A 23,323-nucleotide genomic window follows, 5' to 3' on the forward strand; every position below is an offset into this window, starting at 1 on the left:
TTGTGGGTGTATACTCAGAATTGGAATTACTGGATCATATGGTAATTGTTTTTAATTTTTTGAAGAACTGCCATACTGTTTTCCACAGTGGCTGCACCATTTTACATTCCTACCAATAGTGCATAAGGGTTCCAATTTCTCCACATCCTCAGTGACACTTTTGTTTTCCATTTCTTTGATAGTAGCCATCCTAATGGATATGAAGTGGTATCTAATTGTGGTTTTGATTTGCATTTCCCTAATGACTAGTGATGTTGAAATGTCTATTCAAGTCCTTTACCGACTTTTAAATAGGTTTTGTTGTTGCTGAGTTGCCCTTTCCAACCTCTTTTCATGTCACTCTCCCGCTGACTAGTATTCTAGACTTATGCAGATGGTCTCTCTGTTCCTCAGAGACATTTAGGGTTCTTTCCTACCTTTCACAGTTGCCGACCCTTTTCCCAGCTCCTTCCATGACTGGCTCCTCATCCTTTAAGCACCAGCTTAAACCTCACTTCAGAGAATATTTCTTGACCACCCATCCAAAGCCACCTCCCTGTTTACTGTATCTCGTATCACTGTTTCTTTCCTTCATGGAACTTAATCACAATCTGGAATTACTTTGTTCACGATTTACTTGGAACTTATGTTTACGTGGAATGCAAGTGCCATGGGGGTTGCAGAGATATTGCCTGACATGTTCACTGCTCTATCGTCAGTGCCTAGCTTAGTACCAGCTCATAGTCTGGGCTCAGCATTTACTGAACGAATGAATCACTACTAGAGGGGGCCTCCCAGAGAGAAAGTGAGGTGACGTGGCCCAAATTGGAATTTAACCTCCATAATCTAGGCTTGATGTCATAGAAAAGGACACAGGGGTTTTCTAGCTCTGAGTTTCAGACTTTAATTCCTGAGTCAGGAGCACAGTACTAGTCGAACCAGGGGCATTGCTTTGGAGTTGCCCAGGAGAAACAGGGAAGCATTCTCAGTGTCCATCCAACAGAGGGAGGAGGCTATGGTGGTGTGCTGTGGCCATCCTTACCATTCCCCATATGCCTGAAGTACAAGTCACGTCAGCTAAAGTCCTGTGAGATGTGCAAAGTACTTGGGATTCTGGGAATGACTTTGGCTCCGTTAGTCTCCTTCGTGCCAAATATGTCAGTAAAGAGCACTTTTAATGAGTAGTCAAAAGATAAAAGTGAACTTCCCATACCACGGGACACTAGAAAAATCGGATTTTTTATTTAAAAATATTTTCAAAGGCTAACGCCATAGTGGAACAACTGAAGGATAGTTGAACCAAATTCTCAGGGAATTAGAGGAGCATCCGCCAACGCAAGCAGGTCTGTATAAATACACATGGTTTATAAATGAGCACAACAGAAGGTACGCTGGCCAGAGGGCCAGGCTGGGGGACAGAAGGGAGAAACAGAGGGCCCTCCAAGAGGGACAGGCGCACACTCCTATCACTCAAAGCCCTGGACCCCAAGAGGGCCTCCAAAGCCACCTACTCTACTGCACGCCTCTTGCCGTCTCTGAGCCTGGGGCATGGAGACTGGAGACTTGGCACCTCTCATGGCCTCTGGCTCAACCCAGCAAGTCTCAGAGAATGGACCTGTTCTCCCTGCCCTTCAGCAAGGACCAGGGAGGGGAGGCGCTGGGGCAAGTAGGATTATTTCCCTGAAAATCTGATAGAAAGGAGTGATTAAGGGGGCTGGTTCCCAAAAAAGGACGGGCATTCATCCGGTGTGGCAATGTGGGGAGAATGGAGCAGTGAGTTTCACCTGAGACATACAGCTTTAGTGCAGGTATCCCAGAAGGCCAGGCTCTAAGCCAAATCCTAGAACCTGGGATGGGGAGAGAATGAAGAGACCTCCAGTCTGAGTTTAGGAAGTTGTCACCTCCTGTCAGTCCCTCCAGTCTTCATTTGGGTTTGTCATAAATAGGACAGATAGTCACAGCTCCACAGTAAATAACTTCCACCTGGATTTCTCCCTAGTTAACCTCTCAAGTGTCTGAAGAGGGAAAAAGTGGCTCTTTCTGACACCACCCACCCCATCGCCAGTGACTTTTCCTGATAAGTCTGGCCTCCCCACTAAGCCCTTTCCAGAACCTACAAAGGCACTCTCTTAGCATTTCAGAGTCCCAGAGAGAACAGGCCAGAGTTTTAAGGCACAGAGAAGCTTTTAGAATTGAGGAGACCTTGACAGAGAAGGAAGAATCTCTAAGGCAAAGCCACTACCATGTCCACTCTTCCTATCCTCTACCTCTCTTGTCCCCAAAGGTATCAGACAGACCCCCTTGGCCTGGTCCCTGCACTGTCCCAGGCCCACCTTGGACACCTCCATTATACTCATGGAGAACAGAGCCCGTGGAATGGAGGACCCTCCTGCATGGCCTGCAGGTGACATGGTGAGCTCTGCCCTGTGGTGGCCCAGCACCATCGTGCCCGGTGCCCAGCCAAGCCCGACAGGCTGCCATTGGCCACACCCAAAATCCAGGCAGTCAGGCAGAGAGTACAAAGCAAGACCTCAGATCACAGCCACTGACCCTCCTATCCCTCACTTCCCACCTGGGGCACCTTGGAAATGTGTGAGCACACCAGGGAAAGATCCAGTACCTGGTCTGCGACCACAGTGACCAAAAGGCCCTGCTCCACCTGTCTCACCAGGAAATAGCAGCTGAGGACACAGAATGCTGGACCTCTATTCTCCTTCACAGCCACTGCCACAGTCCCCTGCTGCAGGCAGTGTCCTCTCAGATTCAGCCAGCCTCCTCATGAGGGGCCAGAGCAGAGCCTCTGCACAGAGTGTGAACACTCCTCTTGCTGGATTCCTGGCCACAGGCCCTCCTCTCCTCATTCATAGCTTACCTCACTCCCTCCAGTCTGCCCTGCATGGGTCCCTGGCTGACTGCAGAGAAGTCCTTTGGGCCCCCAAACAGGGACTCTCAGGCGTCCAAGTGAGAGCACAGTATGCTGGGAGAGAGCGGAGCCCACACTGGTGGTTTGGGTTCTGGCCTCTGTCCCACCACTGGAGTGAGCCAAGTGACAGGTACCAAAGCATGGCCTCTGTCCCTTGCAGTGGCCCCAAGTGCTCTTCCTGTGTGTCAGAGCTGTTTCCAAGGAACAAGTTAAAATTTTTTTCATTTAAGTGGCTGCTGAGGCTTAGTGTACAGAATTCCTCAGCTAGATCCAAAAATCTGTCTTTTTGTCCGAGTCCCAAAATTGTAGGAGCTTTGTAAACAGGTACTAAAGATCACTCATTAAAGGAGGGAGAAGAGTTGTGGGGAGGAGAAGGGATCTGGAATATTTTCTTTCAGACTCAGTCTCAGCACAGCAGCAGCATAAACCAAGCGGATTGTTGGTGGCACCTTAGCACCCAGAGCATTCTTCTTGGAGGAGTGGGGACAAAGGCCAAGTGGCTGTTACCTGCACACAGGAGAGATGACCAGGTCAGACAAAGGGCCTAGAAGGCAGACATGAGTCAGTGCAGACTTTGTCCACCCATGAGAGGGGGTCCAGGTGGGATCTGTGTACCCTGCCCAACCTTGCTAAGGGCCATCAAGCCAGCTCAAGGGCAAGGCCAGGACCAGCCAGACTGACAAGCAGCCTGGCCATAGGCTTTGGCTGCTGTCCTTAACCCTCAATCCCAGAAACATGAGAAAGAGAAAGGGCATCACCTGTGCCCAGGGACTGAGTCGCCCCAACTCAGGGAGCATAACTGCTGTTCTAGCCGGGAGATGCGGAACGCCAGGTACGATGAAGACATGACCAAGAAGCAGATCCTGGAGAAAGAGGGGTAAGGAGGAGTTGAATCTCTCTTCTAGAAACGGGGCATTTTTACAGAATCACCAAAAATAGGAGTGGGACTAAGCTAGTTCCTGCAGTTGGAAGAATTAAAGAACCCTTTGCCTGCAGTTACGTTCTAGACCTAGGCATCTTTTTTCCCAGAGGGCACATGGGGGTCCTGAGACTCATCCCCATGGAGGTGTCCTTGAAGCCCAGCACGAGTTCTGGGTCCTTCAGCTGGGCCCACCTTCCCTCTGACCAGCCGCCTTGGTCCTACACCCCCTGTGCGAGGCCACTAAGATTACCCCCTAAGGTGGTAGCCCTTCCCCCAGCAAGTGCTGAGGCTGACAGTCAAAACCCAGCCAGCAGAGCCGGAGGAAGGTGATGAGGTAAGGTGAGGGAATCCAGAGGTTGGCTCTTCATAAAACATCCCACCATGCTCACTGCTCTGCTTAGGCAGAATTACAGACAAGCCTGGGCTTCCAGAAAACACCCCAATGGTGGGCAGTGGGAAGGCCATGGCTCTCCCTTAGTCTATCTGATGGGCCTCTCAGATTTTCCCAACCCTCCTCCTCCCCAATCCTGTGCAACTTTTTCTTTCTTCAACATGTTTCATGTCTTGCCCCTCTCCACAGCCTTAACCCTAAATTACAGGGTTGTAGGGATGAAAACTGGAGATACTTTATCTTGCTCTAGAAGAGCCTGCTGCACGGCTGCCAGACGCCACCCGGGAGCTTGCAGTTGACTCAGAACCTTCCCCTCGCTCTGGACACTGACCTCCCCACACACCAAGGCCCCGGCTCTAAACACTTAGACACCCACCACCCTCCATGCAGCCACCTACAGCACGAGGAAGACCTGCAGGAGCCCGTGATCCCAGAGCCTCTGCTCCCCGTTGCTCTCGGGCTCATCCTCCAGCCTCTCCTCCTCAGAGTCAGCGTTCTCTGCAACAGGACGGCGTTAGGCAGCTTCCTGGGCAGAAGGCAGGACCCCAGCCCACTCCCCCGCCCGTGTTCTCTGGAGCCGCTTGGGCTCTTGGCTTTCCCTTATGGATTTGGAGAAAGAAAGAAACAGCTCTCAGAAGGCCTGCTGGCTGTGATGACCTCTTTTTGCAGCAGTGGGAGGCAGGAAAGCCTGGTCTTTGCAAGCAGTTGCCATGGACAAGCACGCTGAACTCACCAGACCCCGGAGGCTTCCTGGAGGGGAAGAAGTCATCCGTGGAGTCCATGGATGCCCGAGGGATACAAGGGATGTTGTCTGGGAGGGACAGGGACCTGGAGGCAGGGCACACTTTTCTCCACTTCATCTCAGGGATGAGGACTTCCTGCAGAGAAGGCAGGAGAAGCTGTCTCACCGTGGCGCCCTTGGGACCCCACTTGCCCTAAGGGGTTCACGCTAGATTTGTCAAAGCCTTTCCAGATAGTATCAATATGCCCAGCAAGCATGAAAGCAGGTGCCCAGAAGCGGGGAAGCCACCGCCGTAGCAGTCACCCGTCTCATCTGCTCCCTTGCTGTGACCAGCCACTCTTCCAGGGAATGGTGTCTTTGAAGACTGCTAGTGTAGAACCACAGTGGAATCTGAGACATGAGCCATCCCAGGTACATGTTCAGATCGGCTGAGTCCAAGACAGCTTGGCACTATATACCTTAGGTGGAATAAGTTGTGACTCCTGCTAATCTGGGCTCTAACCCTATGTCACTGACCTTGATTTAAGGTCCCCATCAATAAAAAGGGGAACATCGCCTTCCATCCCCTGCATGGTATTGTGCGTATCGTATGCTTGGCTAAACGCTTAATAGTTACTGAAGTAGACGTCAAACACCCTGGGATCATTTCCACCCCCCACCCCTGCTCAAGAAACTCTGCTTACCCAGGATCCCAGGAGCAAAAGAAACAGCTGGGACCTTGGCCAATCTAAAAGGAGCCTGCCTCGGTTCTGACTGCCTTCAGCGCTCTTCCCCAGGGACATCTCCAGCCCCTTGAAGGCCCTCCTGACTGCTAAAGGAAAGAGGGGTTGCTGGCTCTGTACCCGTGAAGGTATAGGGTCCAACCTGGGCAGTGTTCCGGGGGCTGGGCATCTGTTCTGCTCAGGAAGTTAGCACATCTGCCCAGGACATAGTGGCTCTGCATGGTGTGGAGCGTGGTGGGTCTAGGGGACCCCCTGACACAGCATGGCCACTGGCTCTTGAGCCTGCTGCGCCAGTTCTGCACTGTGGGCTCCTGCCTGGGAGGCCCTGAAGCCTTAGAGCCACAGGCAATCTCAGGCCAGCCACTTTTGCTCCCAGCCTCAGCTCTCACCAGAGACTCGCACTCAGGTTCCTCTAGAAATTCTCTTGCACTCAGACTCTTCTTGCTGGAAGGCTGAGGAGGGAAGGGAACAGGGATCACTTGTCCATCTGGAACAGCCAAAGTCAGGCATGGGGAGGTATTAACACTCTCCAAGAGAGCTTTACCTCCAAATAAGCCACTTCGGGTCAGATAGAGCCTAAAGCTCCTAGAGTTTGCAGGGGGATCCCTAGTTAATGCTGGAGCAGAAGGCAAATCCAAGGCAACATACTCCCCCAAGCTGCTGCCCTCCCCGTTCCTCACCATAGGCAAGAGAGAGCTGTAGGTATATTGGGAAGCAGCCACATGCTCCTGTCCGTCTGTGCACCGAGGAAGCACAAGTGAGGGTTATACGTGGGGACACACAAGGGCCCAGTGGCCTCAAAGAGGCTCACAAGCATAGACACATGGTCCAAGGACTGCCTCTAATTCACTGAGCCTGAGCCTGTTACTCCCTGTTTCCTGTGCCGGGGAGATGGGCCAGCCCCGCCGCGACAGCCCTGGCCCCAAGCTTCATACCTGTAGGTGGGTGCAGACCCTCCTCAGCATGTCATATACACTGTCCCGGGAGAGCAGTGACACAAAGACATACTAGAACATAGGAAGAAAACAGAAAGGGGCAAGGTATGTAAAGACTTGGGAGAGTGCCAGGGTCAAGCTGTGGACTCCTAGAGCTGGGATGGGGAGAAGGACAAGGGAGCGCTGGCCCAGAATCTCACTGACCTTCTGGCTGGTGGTGGTGGTGATGGCCAGGCCATTGGGAAGGAGCCGCGCCATCTTGTGTTTTTTGATCATTTGCACAGACACCACGGGAATGACCACCTGACAGGGAGAGAGGCATTCTTCTCTCAGGACTCACCCCCCAAGGACACAGTCCCTTTGCTTCCTGCTTAGGGTGCCAGCCGCAGCTGGCAGTGACCCAAGCACAAGCACCATGGAGATGTCTGGTCCCACGTGGGAGAGTATTTGAGCCTCCACTGTCTCACGCAGGCTCCCTTCAGTTATCCCCCACCCCTTGGCCGCACGCGCTGCTCCAGCCTCTCACCCCATCATCCAGGAGGCAAGGATGGTTGCCCTGGTGAATCCCATACTCCAGTAACAGAGTTCCCTGAGCCACCATGGCCACTTTTGGGCCCCCATAAGTGTGATATCCCACTCTGATTCTGAAGGCATTTTGGAGGTACCCATAGGCAGAATAATTTGGCAGTGAACTGTTCAGGCTGCTCAGGCCAGATGTGGAGTCTAGATTGGGGCCCCTGCTTGGAAGGGGTGGGGCTAACTGCCCTGGACACCAGGTGGGATGCCCCACAGTGAGAGGCCTCACCAAGTGTCAGCGTGTGGAGGGACAGGCCTGACTTGAGGTGTGCCCACAGGGCATGGGCTTCTCTTCCCTGGGCTGTGGCAGCCCTTACCACTTATTACTACCTTGATATCCTTGCCAAAGAGGCTGGCATGGAAGCAGAGCCAGTTGGGGGAGATGTAGAGCCGGCCCTGGAGAAGGAGGTCCCTCTGGAGGGCGCAGGAGCACACTGGGAAGTCACAGGAGACTGCCGTGAGCAAGGCCAGCCCGGGAGCCCCAGGGCCTGGGTCCTCCCACTCAGGAGTCCAGAGTGCAGCCTCGGGGACTGTCCTCCTCAGTACCCTTCCCAATCCCAGGCCCCAGCAACCCATTCCCCCAGCACCCTAGCATCCTTTCCCACAACTCCTGACCACTCCCACCCCACCAGACTGCTAGATGTTTCCTCTTCCTCCATCCATGCCCCAAAAGATCCGGCAGGTTTCTGCCCTGGTCCCCTAAGCCTGGATGTTCACCTCCACAGGCAGAACTCCTTGCCCTGCCCTGCCAGGGAGAGAGGGCCTTGATTGTGCAAATGCTCCCACACACTCCCTGGCAGGCCTGAGCAGGAGAGAATAGTCACTGATAAGAGCAGGACAGAAGTAAGATTTGGAAGCCCCGACATTGCCTCAAGAAAATTTTTGTAAGTTCAACTTCATATCTCAAATCAGCCCAGTCTTCTCACACTTTTGAAGAAAAGGCACGTTCAAAGGGCAGCCAGTTCCCATATCTGATTTGTGCCTGGAAGCTCTGGGGGAGAGGACCTGGGCCTTGGGCACTGCAGGCGCCTGTCCAGCCATCCGGGGAGACAGCTCACCTTTGAGAACCACCTCCTCCAAGGGGATGTCCTTAAACAGCTTGTGATATTGCTGGTTGTATTTTCTCAGTAGCGTCTGCAAACACACGAGCTGGGTCTGAGAAGTCCCAGGAGATCGGACCACCAGAGGGCCCTGCTCCAGCCACCAGGAAATAAGGCCACAGGGGTGGGGGTCCTGCGGTGACTTAGCACGAAGTAGTGGGTAAGCAGCCAGTGGGTGTGGAGGGCTGACCTCCAAGCACAGCTTGTCTCCTGGTGACGCGAGGTCCTGACAGGCAGCCTAGGACTGGAAGAGGACACAACTCCCACCCAGAAGGGTACACCCACTAGGTTTCCTGGTGACAGGCCTGTGGCCAAGGAGCCAACAGTCACCAAGTTCAGGCAGCCCGGGACCCCTCTCTCAGTGGGCAGTGAAGTGGCCTCCCCACACTTACCCCTTCTCGGCTGCACTTCTTTATGTCTTCACCCTTCAAGCCTTCTGGCCAGTGCAGACTGCAAAGGAGACGTGCCATTCCAGGGACAAGGAGCCCTCAAAGTCCTACCCACGCATCCTTAGTGCCAATTCTGTCCTGGCCTCAAGCCACGAGCTTGGGGCAGAGATTGGAGGCTGGGGCCCTTCACAGCGAGCGCATAGCTCGCCCTGGGGAGGGGCACTCTTGCGGCAGGGAGGGGTCGCTGAGAGCCCTCTTCCCTGACAGCTGTGAGCAGCCGCCCCCAGGAGGTATGCTCAGCCTGAGCCTCGATGTCCCAGAGCTGCCCACCCCTGAGTATCAAAAGCCCTCTCCCATTTTTCTGGCCTAGGTGCAAGCAGAGGAGCGGACCGCAGAGTGAATGAGCAGGAGACACAGGGATGGGGACCAGTCTGGGGAGCAGGTGGGGTGGGGGTGTCAGCCTTACGGCTCTGGGGCCTGGCCATGGGCCCTGATCCCAGCAGGACTGCCCTCCCCCGGGCCTGCAGCTCTGCAATGAGGAGCTGGGCAGACTCACCTGACCTGACGGATGCTACCAGGGCTGGCGGAGAGGGGGTGGTGCTGAAACGCAAACTTTTGCCCGGGCCAGGTTGGCCTGAGGACAGGTGGGCAGGGAGGAGGCTGGTAACCCAAGAAGCCTGGACTCTGCTAGGTCCCAGTGTGCTGGGACAGGCCTGGGAGTGGGAGGAAGAGGCCCCGGGCAGCCTATGCCCAACCTAACCCCCTGACGCAGCCTTAAGGCCCCCTTTCGAACAGGTCACCACCAGAGGGCTTCCCGCCCCCAACCAGTTTGTATATCTGATCGGGAGAGGGGCCTCACCTGGAGCCTCGGGGTCTCTGGACCCTGCCTAGTTTCTCCGTGCTCTTCAAAGAAGCCGTCTTTCCGTACATCTGTTGAATACTGAGGAGAAACACGCCCTCATCAGGAAGGGGGGCTCTCTGGGGACACCTTTCTCAGCCAGCTCCACCATGTCCAGGGCAGCTGCCTCTGCAGCCTACCCAAGACCGGCCCTGCCATTCAAGGTGAGCTGAAGATGTCACAGTCCAGAGGCAGCAGCCCAGGCAGGGCTTCAGGGCAGCTGACAGAGAGAGGAGACTCACTCACTGTCTTTCCTGGAAGTGTGAAGTCCAGTTTATGCCTGGGTATGAAGGAAAATCAATCTCCCAGGCAGCTCTTAGGCCTCCAGCCCCACCCTTGAGAAGGCAACTGGGAGGGAGGACCCTGTGACTTGCCCCGACCGAAAGCAAAAGTTTCAAGTTTCGGAGGAGCCCAGGCAGTATTACCATAAACCATCAGCTTCTGGGAAAGGATTCTGAGCACAGGAGGCCTTATCAAGGCTGAGCAGTTGATACTATGCAGATGTGGACGTGAACGTCAGCCCACAGCTGAGTGTGGGCTTAGGGGGCAGGGCTGCCCCACACCAGGAAGTGGCCTCAATGCCTTCAGACCATCAGGGTAGCTCAGACCTGAGAGCCAAACCATCACAAAAATGTCCCATAGAGAGAGCCCGAGAGGGGGGAGACACCCTCTCCATAGGCAGGTGGGGGTCCCCAAAGGCTTTTGAATTCCTGCCTCTACTAAACAGCTCCAAAGCCTAGGGTCCTCCCCTTCCTGCTCCTCCAGAGCAAAAAGACTAAAGCTTGAGCAGGCAAACTAGCCGCAGCTGAGTGGGCCCAGGGGTGATAGGAAGAGAGGGTGGCCAAGAAGCAGGGCCAAGGCAGGACAGTGTGGCGGTCATGAATAGGTAACAGGGTCTGTGCACTGGTCTCAGCAGGTAACGAGCTGGAACCTTGAACCTGCAGATCCCAGCGCTCCGTCCCTCTCAGCAGTGTCACCAGGCAAAGTCAAATTCTCTTCTTCAGTAACAGAGTTACCGGGACTTCCCCAGTGATCCAGTAGGTAAGACTCCGCGCTCCCAATGCAGGGGGCCAGGGTTCGATCCCTGGTCAGGGAACTTGATCCCACATGCGTGCAGCAGCTAAAAGTGCACACGCCACAACTAAAGATCCCACATGCCACAACAAAGATCCTGACGCGGTGCAGCCAAAATAAATAAATAAATAATTTTAAAAATAAAATAAATACATAAATTAAATAAATAAATAAATAAAAGAACAGAGTTACTGCCTAGCCAAGACCTGCCAAGCCCCTCCAGGATTATTAATCTGACCCTCCCACCCTACCACTGTAAAGATAGGAAACTGAGACCTGCCAGGGGCAGGCTGTCCCCAGTGTCACACAGCAAAGAGCCAGGTGATCTCAGCCACCAAATGAGCCCAACCACAGCCATGTGGCCTGGTGACCTCTGTCCTCAACCTCACGGCAAGTTTTGGTGCACATATCATGTATGTCCTGAATCTTTCAAAGTGACAGGTTGTGCTAGTGATGTGACCCTTTGACTCCTAAAGTTAATTTCTGAATTTATTTGGGTCCATCATAACACATTTCACAGAGACTTCTCCCCCTTGATTTTTTTAATGCTTATTATAGAAAATATGAGAAATATAAAATATATAAAGTATGATGATCAAAAATCACCCATAAGAAAAACATTCCCCCAAAATCACCCAAAGAAAACATTTATGTATAAATATATAATTTACATAAGTGGAATTATATATCATATAATTTGTATGCCCTATTTTTGCTTAACATAATTTCGTGAGAAATTCCCCATGTCACTACTGATTCCTTGGATAGATTCTCAGAAGTGAAATTCGTGGATGGAGAATGAGCATTTCTCAGGATCTTTTTTTTTTTTTTTTTTTTTTGTGTGGTACACGGGCCTCTCACTGCTGTGGCCTCTCCCATTGCGGAGCACAGGCTCTGGAAGCGCAGGCTCAGCGGCCATGGCTCACAGGCCCAGCCGCTCCGCGGCATGTGGGATCTTACCGGACCGGGGCACGAACCCGTGTTCCCTGCATCGGCAGGTGGACTCTCAACCACTGCGCCACCAGGGAAGCCCTCTCAGAATCTTTAGACCCACTTCCAAAATGCTTTCCAGGTGCTATACCAACAAGCATAGCCATCAGCACTATATGAGGGTGCCCGTTGCCCTACATCCAGGCCGTACACTGGGTATTATCTTTTTCTCACCTTTGCAAATTTGATAGGTGAAAATATATTGTTTTCATTTCTATTTCTGCTTATTGACAGGTTGAACATTTTTGCCAAATACATATTAACCATTGGGATTTCATCTGTGAATTGTCTATAAGGATCTTCATGTCTTTCTTACTGATTTGTATACCTTCTTTGTTGAGAAGATTAATCCTTAGTTTATCATTTTTGCAAACACTTCCCCCATTTGCCTTTCAGTTCTGTGGTATTGTTGCTGTACTTGTGTTTAATTTTTGCGCAGCAGATCCCATCCCTCTCTTTCATCTCTCTGTTTCTTTCTTGCTTTGAGGAGAGGAGAGGCCCCTGAGGCAGAGTGTGTACAAGTCAAACCACCGAGCCTTAGAGAGCTTGAACCCTGCAGCCCAGGAGCCCACGGGGCCACCAGGGAGGAGATGGGTGTGGGCGCCGCTCTAAGGAACACACTCCAGCCCTGGGGACCAAGGATACAACAAGACCCCAAGAGGAAGAAGGAGGAACTTGATCATGGTTTCAGAGGCAGGGAGCCTGTCACTCAGGCCCTGGAAAGTGTGATCCGAGTTGTCAGGGCTGCAGGAGCTCAGAGGACACACAGAGTGAAAGAGTTACAGCAGGACTCCCAGAGAAAGGGAAGCTGAGCCTTACCAGCTGGTGGGACTCTAATCCTGCTTGGCTTCCATCACCTAACCCTGCGTGATAATCATGCCTTTGCATGGATTCTAAACCCAACCCATCCTTAAGTTCAAATGTGACCTCAGGGAGGGGCGCCTTCCGTCAGTCCTCCCCCAGCCTAGTGATAAGCCCTACTGCAGGCTCTCAGCCCCGAACCCCAGGCTCCCTCTCAGGCACCTGTGTGTGAGCTCTAACTGCCCACCTCCAGGGGCTCCAGGACGCCTCCTGCAACATCGCAGCCCCTGAGCCTGGGGCACCGCCAGCGTGACATGTCTGAGGAAGGACTGTGTGGACAGTGTTAAGTGAGATCAAGAACAGAGGTTGGAGGAGAGATGGGCCATGAGAATAACAAAAAAAAAGGCTGCCACGATTCCCATAGCATCTCCATGAAAAAATAACGGTAAGAAAACAGGAGTCCCTTGGGGTAAATGACTCAAATACGTTCAAACTCAAAGCAACCCCTTTTCATGTGATGAACATGATGGTCACAAGTCAATCCTTCATGTCCATCAATTAAAATCAGCCCCTCTGGGCAGTCCTGATAATACTGTTGATACAGAGACCCTGGCTATGGCCGAAATGCACTGCTTTCAAAATCACCTTCAAGTCAGACTTTCTACTGATTCGTCTTCTTTCCCATAGTATTTGTTTAGATGAGTAAAAATAAAGAGATGGGAGCAAAGTCAGAGGGAAAGCTAGGTCTGGGGTGATAGTCATTGAGAATTCACCAACGGAGCCAGGCAGGTGGGGTCCACCCAAGGACCAACAGGGCCCTGACGCAGAGGAAGGAGGTGGCAAGAGCAGGGCGCTGGTGAGGGGCCAGCCTGGGTCGTCGCACACTGCCGGCAGTCCACTCCCACAGAGGCTTCCTCGACCCGGTTGCTCTTGCTCTGTGGGTTGTGAACTATACCCACTGCCCATCCATCCCCATCGCACCTCCACGTGCAGACTACGGAGTTAATATCAAGGGTCTTCAAAACTGTATCTATTTTTTCAATCAAAGCCACAAAAAAAATGTCATTATTGTCATGAGGGTGATGGAGCACAGGAGGCTCAGTATGCTGGACATTAAAGGGGGTAGAAAAGGTTTGAAAATTCCTCAGATGAGGCCCTTTCATTCTGCTGAGCCTGGTCCAAAGGCAAGATGCTGATCCAGAGGACACAACGTGTGCTTGCCCTGCACTCAGGCCTTGCTGGCCCAAGTGGGAACTCAGGCTAACTGCCCATTCCTTCATTCCTTCCACAAATACTTACTGAGCTTATCACCCCATGAGCCCAGTATGAGCCTGCCCAGCCCAGGGGGCTGCTGAGAGGGAGGGGATGGGCAGCTAGCACTGAGAGATGTCGGGAGAGGGGCCAGGCCCATCAGGAAAGGGGAGACACAGGGAATTCCCTGGCAGTCCAGTGGTAGGACGCCGCACTTTCACAGCCAAGGGCCCGGGTTCAATCCCTGGTCGGAGAACTAAGATCCTGTAAGCCAAGCGGCACAGCCAAAAAAAAAGGAAGGGAAAGGGGAGACACAGAGAGGTTAGGAGAGGGAGAGAGAGGCAGTGCAGAGAAGACCCAGAGAGGCTCAGTCTAGCTGCTTCCTAGGGACCTCACAGACGAAGCTTCATGGGACACTTGACACATGCACTCCGCTCTGGATGCCTCCCCCAGGCTCAAAATATTCACACCAGGTAGATACTCCCCCACCTAAATCCCTAACCTTGACACCTCATCCCTCCAGAGCGGCAGAGCCTGCCATCTAGACGAATCCATCAAAGTGAGCTCAGCATCATCCCCCCAAATCTGCTTCCCCTTGAAAGGCCCCATCCTCCACAGTTACCCAAGCCAGAATCCTCAACTCACGCTTCTTCCCCACCGCCGCAACCAGTCAACCACCAAGGCCCCGAGAGCCTGGCACCACCCGACCCACCATACCATCTACTGTCTCCACTTCTGCTATACCAGGCAAGCCTAGGCCACCATCATCCTCTTCCTGGATGCTGGCAACAGCTTCCTAACTACACCTGCCTCCAGCCTTGCCCTTCCACACCTGGCACTCTCCCACACCCACACTGCCAACAGAGCCACCTGGGGCCCAGATCTGAGCCTGCCCCCCTCCTGCTGACTTTCCTCCTGTAGCTCCTTCTTGCCTCCTACCTGGCCTTCCTGACATTCCTGCTTCCTTTCCAGACTCACCCATGCAGCTCAGCGGTGGCCCTTCACCCCTGCATGTTTGCTCTTCCTGGAATTCCTTGCCATGCTTATCTACCTGGGGAATTCCCTGGTCATCTTTCAAAGCCCAGATCAGGCATCACCTTCTCTGTGAAGCCTTCCCAGCTTTCCCCCATGCAGAGCTGGTCATCCCTCCTCAGTAGTCCCTGGTCCCTTCTTTCACGCTGCTGCTCCAGCCCTTACCACCCCAGACTGTGCTTGTCTGTTTAGACATCTGAGCTCCACCAGGGGTGTGTCTTCTACATCTCTGTACCTGCAGCACACAGCAGGCGCCCAGTGTTTGCTAAATGAATGAGTGAAGGAGAGACAGAGAAAGGGACACGATGACACTTCAAGAAGGAGGAGGGGAGAAAAAAAGCCAGGCAGCAGGGACTTCCCTGGTGGCACAGTGGTTAAGAATCCGCCTACCAGTGCAGGGGACCTGGGTTCGAGCCCTGGTCCGGGAAGATCCCACATCGCAGAGCAACTAAGCTCATGTGCCACAACTACCCAGCATGCGCCCTAGAGCCCTCGAGCCACAACTACTGAGCCCGCGTGCCACAACTACTGAAGCCTGTGCGACTAGAGCCCGTGCTCGGCAACAAGAGAAGCCACCGCAATGAGAATCCTGCGCACCGCAACGAATTGTAGCCCCCGCTCGCCGCAACTAGAGAAAGCTGGTGCACAGCAACGAAGATCCAACGCAGCCATAAATAAATAAATAAATAAAAATTTAAAAAGCCAGGCAGTAAGAGTGAAGGAGGCACGGAGAACGATGGATGCCCAGCAGTAAGGGGAGGGGTGGTGGACAGCAGCGGAGGGGGGTCACCCACAGATGGGCCCTCCCCTCCGGGAGCCCCGGCCTGTGGAGCAGGCAGACAGCCCGGCCCGGCAGCGCCAGGCACTCAGTCCGCGCCGGCTGACTGATCAAAGAGGAGCCCGGGTGGGAGACAGAGGACATACGGCAAAGGGTAAAGTGGCTCGGAAGGGATGGGAATGGGTGTTTGGGGAAAAGCACAGGCTGGGCCCCTCCCAGCCCCACAGCAGTGCTCACTGGCTGCACCCCACCTCTACGTCTCAGCACACAGCTCACCACCTACTTCACAGAGAAAAGAGACCATCCTGTTAACTCGGAAGGGTAGCCTGCCGGGTACACACTAGAATCACCTGTAGAGCTTTTCAAAAAACCAACCAAAGAAAAATGATCCCTGAGCTCTGTTCTCAAACCAGTTAAATCAGAACCTCTGGGGGTAGCAATTAGGTAACTATATATTTTTAACTTGTTACTGATGTATAATTTACATATTGAAAAGTGCACACAAAGTAAGTGAACCGTGCAATGCATTTCACAAACGGTGCATACCGGAGAACCTGCCCTCCAGAAGCCCCTCCCACGACTTCTAGTCTCACCGCCCACTCCCAACCCCCCACCCCCGGTCAAAGAGAACCACCGGCGCGACTTCCAACAACACAGATTGTCAACAACACAGATTGTCTTTGCCTCTTCGGGGACTTTCTGTGGATGGAATCACGTGGTACGTGTTCTTCTTTTACTCGGCAACACACTGGTGAGATTCATCCACAGTGCTGTGTGTGGCTGCAAACTGTGCATTTTCACTGATGTTTAGAGTTCCATTATATGGACATGTTGCAACTCATTTATTAATCTTACTGTTGAGGGGCATTTTACTATTGAGTTTCCAGTTTTTGCCTATTACAAAACTGTTGCTATAAACATTTCAGCACCTTGTGTCTTGTGCACACAAGTATTCGTTTCTATGAGTAAACACTTAGGGCTGGTATTGCTGGGTCATGAGGTTCCGCTTCAGGCTTTTAAAAGCTCTCGGGTGATTTTAAACCCCTCCTTTGTTTGGGACTCAGAGGGAGACGCATACCTCCTGGTTTCCGAGGCCAGTCCTCCCACCTGGGCTCCGGACCTGGGGCCCTGACCCTCCTGTGCCTTCACCCAGCCCTCTGGAGTTCCAAGAACATCCTTGGCAAAACAGGGAATCACGCTCTTAATAGGGATTTCCTTCATCTGTTAAGGTCGCAGAGTTCATTTCCTGAGTTTTGTCAAGGAAGTAAGGCCAGCCCTCCCGTGTGGCAGCGTCCAGCCCTGAACCACACTGTGTCCTGCCCTAAAGCCTCCCTATCTTTCTCTCAGGGCCACTGGCCCGCAGTACAGCCCAGAAAATGGCTGACAAGACCTCTCCCCAAGGGAAACTGGAATAACGTGGACAGAGTCAGGCTCGTCGTCAATACACTGAAACTTGAAGAGGAAAGGCAATCTCCTTTTGCAAAAAAATAACTCTATTATTTCTTACATAGAGGCTGCACCTCACTTTTTATTTTTCTAAGCTGATAATCCATATCCAGGACAAGGACAAGTTTCACCTTTTCCACCCATTAGGGAAGGGGAGAGAATCCCATAACTGAATTCCAGACTGAGTGTTAAGGGAGTGTGGCTCTGCGTTGGGGGCCACATGCTGGGCCCCAATCCGTCTGTCCTGCTCAGCAACCCTGGCAAAGGACTCAGGGTGGGGCAGGTGCTCAGCCTAGTCACAATCCCTACTTCCCAGGAGCTGGTCTGAGAACCCCGGGCCAGGAATACGGTTCGTTTCCCTTTACTACCTGTGGCAGCTTTGAAATGCGGGGCGGTGTGGAGGCCCAGTTTGTACAGATGACCCGGGCTACAGGACAGAACCACGGGGGTGCTCCAGACCCGAGCAAAGCCACCCGCAAGCTGACCAGTGCCCTCTTTAGAATGAAAAGCTGAGGGACTTCCCTGGCGGTCCAGTGGTTAAGCCTTTGCCTTCCAATGCGGGGGTGCGGGTTCGATCCCTGGTCAGAGAGCTAAGATCCCACATGCCTTGCGGCCAAAAAAACCAAAACATAAAAAAAAAAAACCCAATATTATAACAAATTCAATAAAGACTTTAAAGATGGTCCACATTGAAATAAAAATTAAAAAAAAAAAAGAATGAAAAGCTGAGCTGGCCCATCAGGATCCCTTTCTGATGAATCCTAACTGGGAAATACGGGAGGTGGAGGAGGGGGGCCAAAGGCTGAGAACAGGCAGGAGAGAGCCACAGGTGTGCTGGCCCAGAGTGACTGGGTGCACCTGGAGATTGGGTCTAGGATGAGGAAGAGAGTGAAGAGAGAAGCAGGTGGGCTGTGGGCCAAGCCCCACCCTGGGAGACAGCAAAGAGGGTCCGCTCCCCTCGGCTGCTCCTTGACTTTCCATCTGCTTCCAATGCCCCGGCCCTTGCAGCCAAGACCAAAAACCCCCATACCTGGTTTGCCTGAAGACCACAAACGAGGGCACACATGTGATGTCCTTTAAGACACGATGGGACTTCCCTGGTGGCGCAGTGGTTAAGAATCTGCCTGCCAATGCAGGGGACAGGGGTTCAAGCCCTGGTCCGGGAAGATCCCACATGCCGCGGAGCAACTAAGGCCGAGCGCCACAACTACTGAGCCTGCGCTCTAGAGCCCGCGAGCCACAACTACTGAGCCCAAGTGCTGCAACTACTGAAGCCCGCCCGCCTAGAGCCCATGCTCTGCAACAAGAGAAGCCACCGCAATGAGAAGCCCGCGCACCACGACGAAGAGTAGCCCCGGCTCGCCGCAACTAGTGGGGCAGGTAGTACAACTTAACACTTCACGGGTGAAGAAGGGAGGCTCAGCTGGGTTCACTGGCAGGGCCAAGACTCCATAGACGGCTGATACCCACACCTGGGGGTACCATACCTGCAATGAGCCTTCAGGACCAGGAAAGGGAAGAAGCCTCTGAAGAAAGTTCAGACCAAGTCTGGCCCCATTAACGAGGGAGCCCCCAGGGGGAAGGAGGTGAACAGATCTGGCTCATGATCTCCTCTAATCTCAGTCCAGTTTTAGTCATGCAAGAGAGATGCACCATTCCCATTGCACAGATGAGGAAACTGAGGCCCAAAGAGGTAAAGCACCTTGCTCCTGACCACATAACTGGAAAGCAGTGGAGTTCGAATTCAAAATCCAGTCTGGCTGAAAGTGTGCACTCTTTCTACCGTGCCTGGAGGGCTCGAGGGACCCAAATTCTGCCCTTTCCTAGAGCTTTCCCTGCTGCAGGGCCAGGCCCCCGCTCTCCCCACAGGCCCAGTACAGGGGGACTAGGGGAGAAGGAGGGGGGTGTCTATTGGGCTGAGATGATCATGTGGGAGCCCTTCTGGGAAGTGGAGTTCCCTAGATCAGAACCCCCCAGCCTTTATCTCCCTTACTCCAAGAACCAAACACACTGGGTGAGCTAGTTGCTAGGAAGATGTGGGCTGGCCCAGCCCTCTGAGGGCGGCTGGATCCAGCCTGAACAAGGACCCCTTTGAGCGCTGGTGCTAACAAGAACTCCTTCTACCTACAGGGATCTCAGAACCCCTGGGTCCTCCCATCCAATGGGAGCTGGGAGGGCCAGGGGCAAGGCTGGCCCCATCTCCCACTCTCGGCAGCCAAGCTGCCTGGTTGACTGGACCAGCACTTGTTAAAGGGCCCCAACCCCTTTTCCCTTCTCCCTGACCTCCCACCCAGGCCTGGGCTCTCAGCACACCAGAAAGGTCCTGCTCTTCATGGGGACAGGATTTGGGAGCAAAGTGCTCAGGCTGACGCTTCTCCTGCCCTCGGGAGCTGCGCTAATGAGCACCCCCTCCCAGCTCTGCCTGGGCCCTGCTCAGCTAAGCTGCTGCTGCCCGAGGTAGGGTCCCCCTCTTTCTCACCCCCCAGGACCTCTCCTCCCTGAAGCCTGGCCGGCCTGTACCTCCAGGGAGAGCAGAGCCATCCCGCCCTGTGCCCACTTATGCTCAGATAGCCTCCTTTGCTGCACCACCTGTTGATGAGGCTGTCTCCCTCCCCAGACTGTCTTATTCACCTCTTACCCCAGGGCCTCGCACAACCTCAGGCATACAGTAAGTACTCCATAACTGTTTACCGAAGAGACAAATGCTCCCTGTGGAAAACCCCTCTGTGTAGTTTGTTTAGCAGTAGTGGGGCCTCAGGATGCCAACATAAGACCTGGAGTAAGGGAATTCCCTGGAGGTCCAGAGGTTGGGACTCTGCCTTCTCACTGCCAAGGGCCTGGGTTCGGTCCCTGGCCAGGGAACTAGAGTCCCACAAAACAGCGGCGCGGCCTGGAGTGAGAACAACTCACTCAAGTTTGCCTCTGGCTCCCCTGACCCTCCGGGTGGCCTCCAGGGATCTCTGAGTCTCCTCCCTCCTCTCTAAAATGGGGAGAATCCCTTCCCTGGCCTGCAGATGGTCAGGGCCCCTGTGAGAATCTGAGAGAGGTCACGGCCCAGCCCTGGGGAAGGGGGCCGGTTCTCACAGCCTTGCCCGCTGGGCCTCCCACCCCTGCCTGCACCACTGAGAGCTGAGTTGCCCCCCTACCCTCCCATCATGTCCCTTGAAGGATGCCCAGAGGTGAGCTCCCCATGGGAAGTAGAGATGGGGACACCACCAGGCCCCCCACTGCACCCGCAAAGCTCCATACATGTCCTGCGTGACTGAACCTTTCCCCTGGGAGAGTGGCAGCGGGCAGGGCCCTCTTTACATCTGGGTGGCATCCACGGACTGCATCCCATCCCCTGGGGCCCAGAGGTCCTCCCACAGCTCAGGCCCAACCATACTCAGGATCCCACCCTCTCTTCTCCCTCCACCAGAGGTACGAGGCCAGCAGCTGCTGCCCCCTTCCTGGCCACAGCTCAAAGACCTGCAGAGTGAGAACAGTCACCAGGGAGACAGATGGACACATGGCTGAAACCTGGAAGCTTTGCTCCTGGGGATACGCAGGATTTCCTACAAAGCCCCGGCTACGATGGAGCAGGGAATTGGTTCTGCAGAGAGTGACCTGCCTGTTGCTGGCCTCCTCCCACAATGCCCACCGCTGGAGCAGCATCTGTGAGAGCTGGCACCCCTGGACCTGGTCACAGACCACTTTTTCTTGGCAGGCCACTTGGGGCCTGGCTGTTTCCAGACAAGAAGCTGGTCATTCAGGTCTAAACACAGACTTGCATTCATGAAGAAACAGAGTACTCCTGTGCTCCTGGGGGCCACCCTCTGCCGGGCCGGCTGACTGGAGGGCCCACAGACGCCCTCAGATGCTCACCCCCACTCAAGGCTGCCCGGAGGTGTGGCGACTCCTGGGACAAGTCAGCTCTGTCCATCCATGGGTAGCATCCAGCATACCCAACTCCAACCACCCTGGGACACCCACCTCAGAATCACTGTGGCTTTGGGGACCCACCTGGCTCTTGTCAGGGCACAGGCAGTCTCGAGCAGGCTCAGTGTCCTGGAAGAGCCTGGGCGTGGGGACAGGAAGACAGGATGCAGGCCTAGAAGTACCTCTCACTGCTGTGGGTCCTTGGAGAAGCCACTCTCCCCTTCTGGGCCTCAGTTACTCCCCTGCAAAGGGGCAAGAAAGTCTCAAGCCAGGAGGGAAAGCAAATGTTGTCTGAGGGAATAACAAAGCCTAGCCAGGAACTGGGTGAGGGGCAGATGGCCACTGGCTCTCTGTGCTCAGAAAAACCCCAATCCCAGGACAGGCTGGCAGAAGCACAGCCCTCAGAGGGCTGCCGGCCCCTCTGCCTCCATCCTACAAATGCCAGTTGGACGCCTGTATTCGCTCAGTTCTGTGTAAGTGCTGTGTATACGAAGAGGGATAAGGCACGCTACTATCCCCAAAATGCCCGGTGGGAGAGGCAGACATGAAACAAATATTTATAGAGACCGATACAGAATTATAACTGTGTAATGTACGTTACGAAGGCAAAGCACAGCGTCCTAGGAGGACCTCTGTCAAGGAGTCCTGAGTCACCCGTGGAGAGTGGAGAAGACCTCCCAAAGCAGCAGCAGCAGCATTTGCACTGATAGCCAATGGATGCTAATCAGACTGAGGGGCTGGCAGGGTCGGGTGGGGAGGATTGGAGGGTGTTGGGAAGGAGTCCTTGTAGAGGGTTTACTAGAGGGTTTATGATGTGCAAAAGCCCTGAGGCCAGATGTGTGTGGCACGTATGAGAAACATAAACAGAGCCTTTGTGTCTGGAGGGTAGAGGTGAGTAGTGAAGTGATGAGCAATGAGGCAGGAGAGGTTGGCAGGGTTAGATCATGCGGGGTCTTGTGGGCCCCAGTAAGGGTTTTTGTCATTCTCTTAAAAACTATGGGGGGGTCTTTTGCGCTGCAGAAATGGAGTCGGAGACATTAGATATAGCTGCTTACCCCCACAACTGGTTTCTTCTGGGGACTTTGATTTTCAGTATATACAGGAATTGGCTTTTTCTGGAAAATGTATGTGAAAGTGTGATTTTAATATCTATCACTTTTATACTTATATGAAAGTCCATGAATGAAGTTGTTTATAGTAAAAAAAAAAAAAAGAAAAGAAAAGAAAAGAAGAAAAGCTATGAGGAACCAATGAAGGGATTTAAAAGGGGAAATACACCCTCAACTTCGTACGTTAAAGAGTATGGAGCAGCATCTGTTTGAGCTGGCACCCCTAGGCGTGGTCACAGATCACTCTAATACATAGATTTATTTCAAAGTAATCCAAAGGGTGTGGGGCAGGGGGAGCACAGGATGAGTACTGATGAAATAGGGACAACCTGATGTTGGTGGTTGTTGTAGTTGGTGGTGATGAATACATGGGGGTCCCTCCTACAACTCTCCTCCTCTTTCGTATATATTTAGAATTTTCCATGGAGACAGACCAGTTAGGAGACTGTATTCCAGCAGAGATATGAGGTCTCAGATTTGGTGGCAGTGGTGGTGATGGAGGTTGAGGGATAGATTCACAATATATATTTCCAAGTAGAACCAACCTGGACTTGGTGATCAACTGGATGTGGGGCATAAGGTAAGAAGTGTCAAACCTGACTCTAGATTTCTGGCTTAAGCAAGCAGGATACTGCTGTGTTTTGCTGAGGCAAAACAGGGGAAAATATACTGGAAAAAGAACATATTTGAAGGAAACAATCATGAGTTCAGTCTTAAACATGTGTGAGAAACATTTAAGTGGAGATATCAAGTTACATATGAGTAAGGAGCTCAGAAGAAAGGTCCAGGCTGAAGGGATACATTTCTGAGTTATTGGCCCATGGATGGGTACAGGAGCTAGGAAGGGAAAGTGGGTACATAAAGAAGAGAAGCTATCGGGAAGGGTGCCAAGACCAATTCAACGGGGGACAGAATAGTCTTTTCAACAAATGGTGCAGGGACAACTAGATATCCACATGCAAAAGAATTAAGTTGGATCCCTATCTCACACCATGTACCAAAAATAACTCAAAAGTGTGAGAGCTAAGACTCTTAGAAGAAATCGTATGTGTAAATCTTTGTTTGATTAGGCAATGGTCTCTTAAGCTATGACACCAAAAGCACAAGAAACAGAAGAAAAAATAGATAAATCGAACTTCATCAAAATTAGAAATGTTTGTGCTGCTAATGATATTGAGAAGGTGAAAAGGAAACTCAGAATGAGAGAAAATATTTGTAAATCATGCATCTGATAAGGGACTAGTATCTAGAATATATTAAAAACTCTTATGACCTTGCAGATGTCATACTAAGTGAAAAAAGCCAGTCACAAAAATATAAATGCTGTATGACTCCACCTATGTGAAG

The 23,323-nt window shown here is 52.9% G+C and overlaps 2 protein-coding genes across 5 annotated transcripts in view; one reads left to right on the forward strand and one right to left on the reverse strand.

Moving 5' to 3' along the window:
* Positions 1-858: 858 nt before the first annotated feature.
* GRAMD2A (GRAM domain containing 2A) overlaps positions 859-23,323 on the reverse strand; it is a 35,735-nt gene continuing 13,270 nt past the window's right edge. For 2 of the 4 annotated variants that reach the window (XM_081228024.1, XM_081228023.1), the window contains exons 2-13: positions 9,539-9,619; positions 8,683-8,740; positions 8,249-8,324; positions 7,521-7,624; positions 6,819-6,917; positions 6,615-6,686; positions 6,069-6,131; positions 5,261-5,347; positions 4,949-5,093; positions 4,614-4,713; positions 3,661-3,765; positions 859-3,409 (exon numbers count right to left, since the gene is read on the reverse strand). In XM_081228024.1, the coding sequence (XP_081084150.1) occupies positions 3,406-3,409; positions 3,661-3,765; positions 4,614-4,713; positions 4,949-5,093; positions 5,261-5,347; positions 6,069-6,131; positions 6,615-6,686; positions 6,819-6,917; positions 7,521-7,624; positions 8,249-8,324; positions 8,683-8,740; positions 9,539-9,619 (994 nt within the window). In that variant the 3' untranslated portion in view covers positions 859-3,405. Of the gene's footprint in view, positions 3,410-3,660; positions 3,766-4,613; positions 4,714-4,948; positions 5,094-5,260; positions 5,348-6,068; positions 6,132-6,614; positions 6,687-6,818; positions 6,918-7,520; positions 7,625-8,248; positions 8,325-8,682; positions 8,741-9,538; positions 9,620-20,951; positions 21,110-23,323 lie in introns of all 4 variants that reach the window. The other 2 variants (XM_081228025.1, XM_081228026.1) reach the window with 2 other exon arrangements.
* The window catches only part of BBS4 (Bardet-Biedl syndrome 4), a 426,848-nt gene continuing 422,203 nt past the window's right edge, over positions 18,679-23,323 (forward strand). The window contains exon 1 of the mRNA XM_081228021.1: positions 18,679-18,685. The gene's annotated coding sequence lies outside the window, so the exon portion shown is untranslated. The remainder of the gene's footprint in view (positions 18,686-23,323) is intronic.

This window comes from Mesoplodon bidens (genome assembly GCF_964165515.1).
Source record: "Mesoplodon bidens genome assembly, chromosome: 3".
Taxonomy (NCBI): domain Eukaryota; kingdom Metazoa; phylum Chordata; class Mammalia; order Artiodactyla; family Ziphiidae; genus Mesoplodon; species Mesoplodon bidens.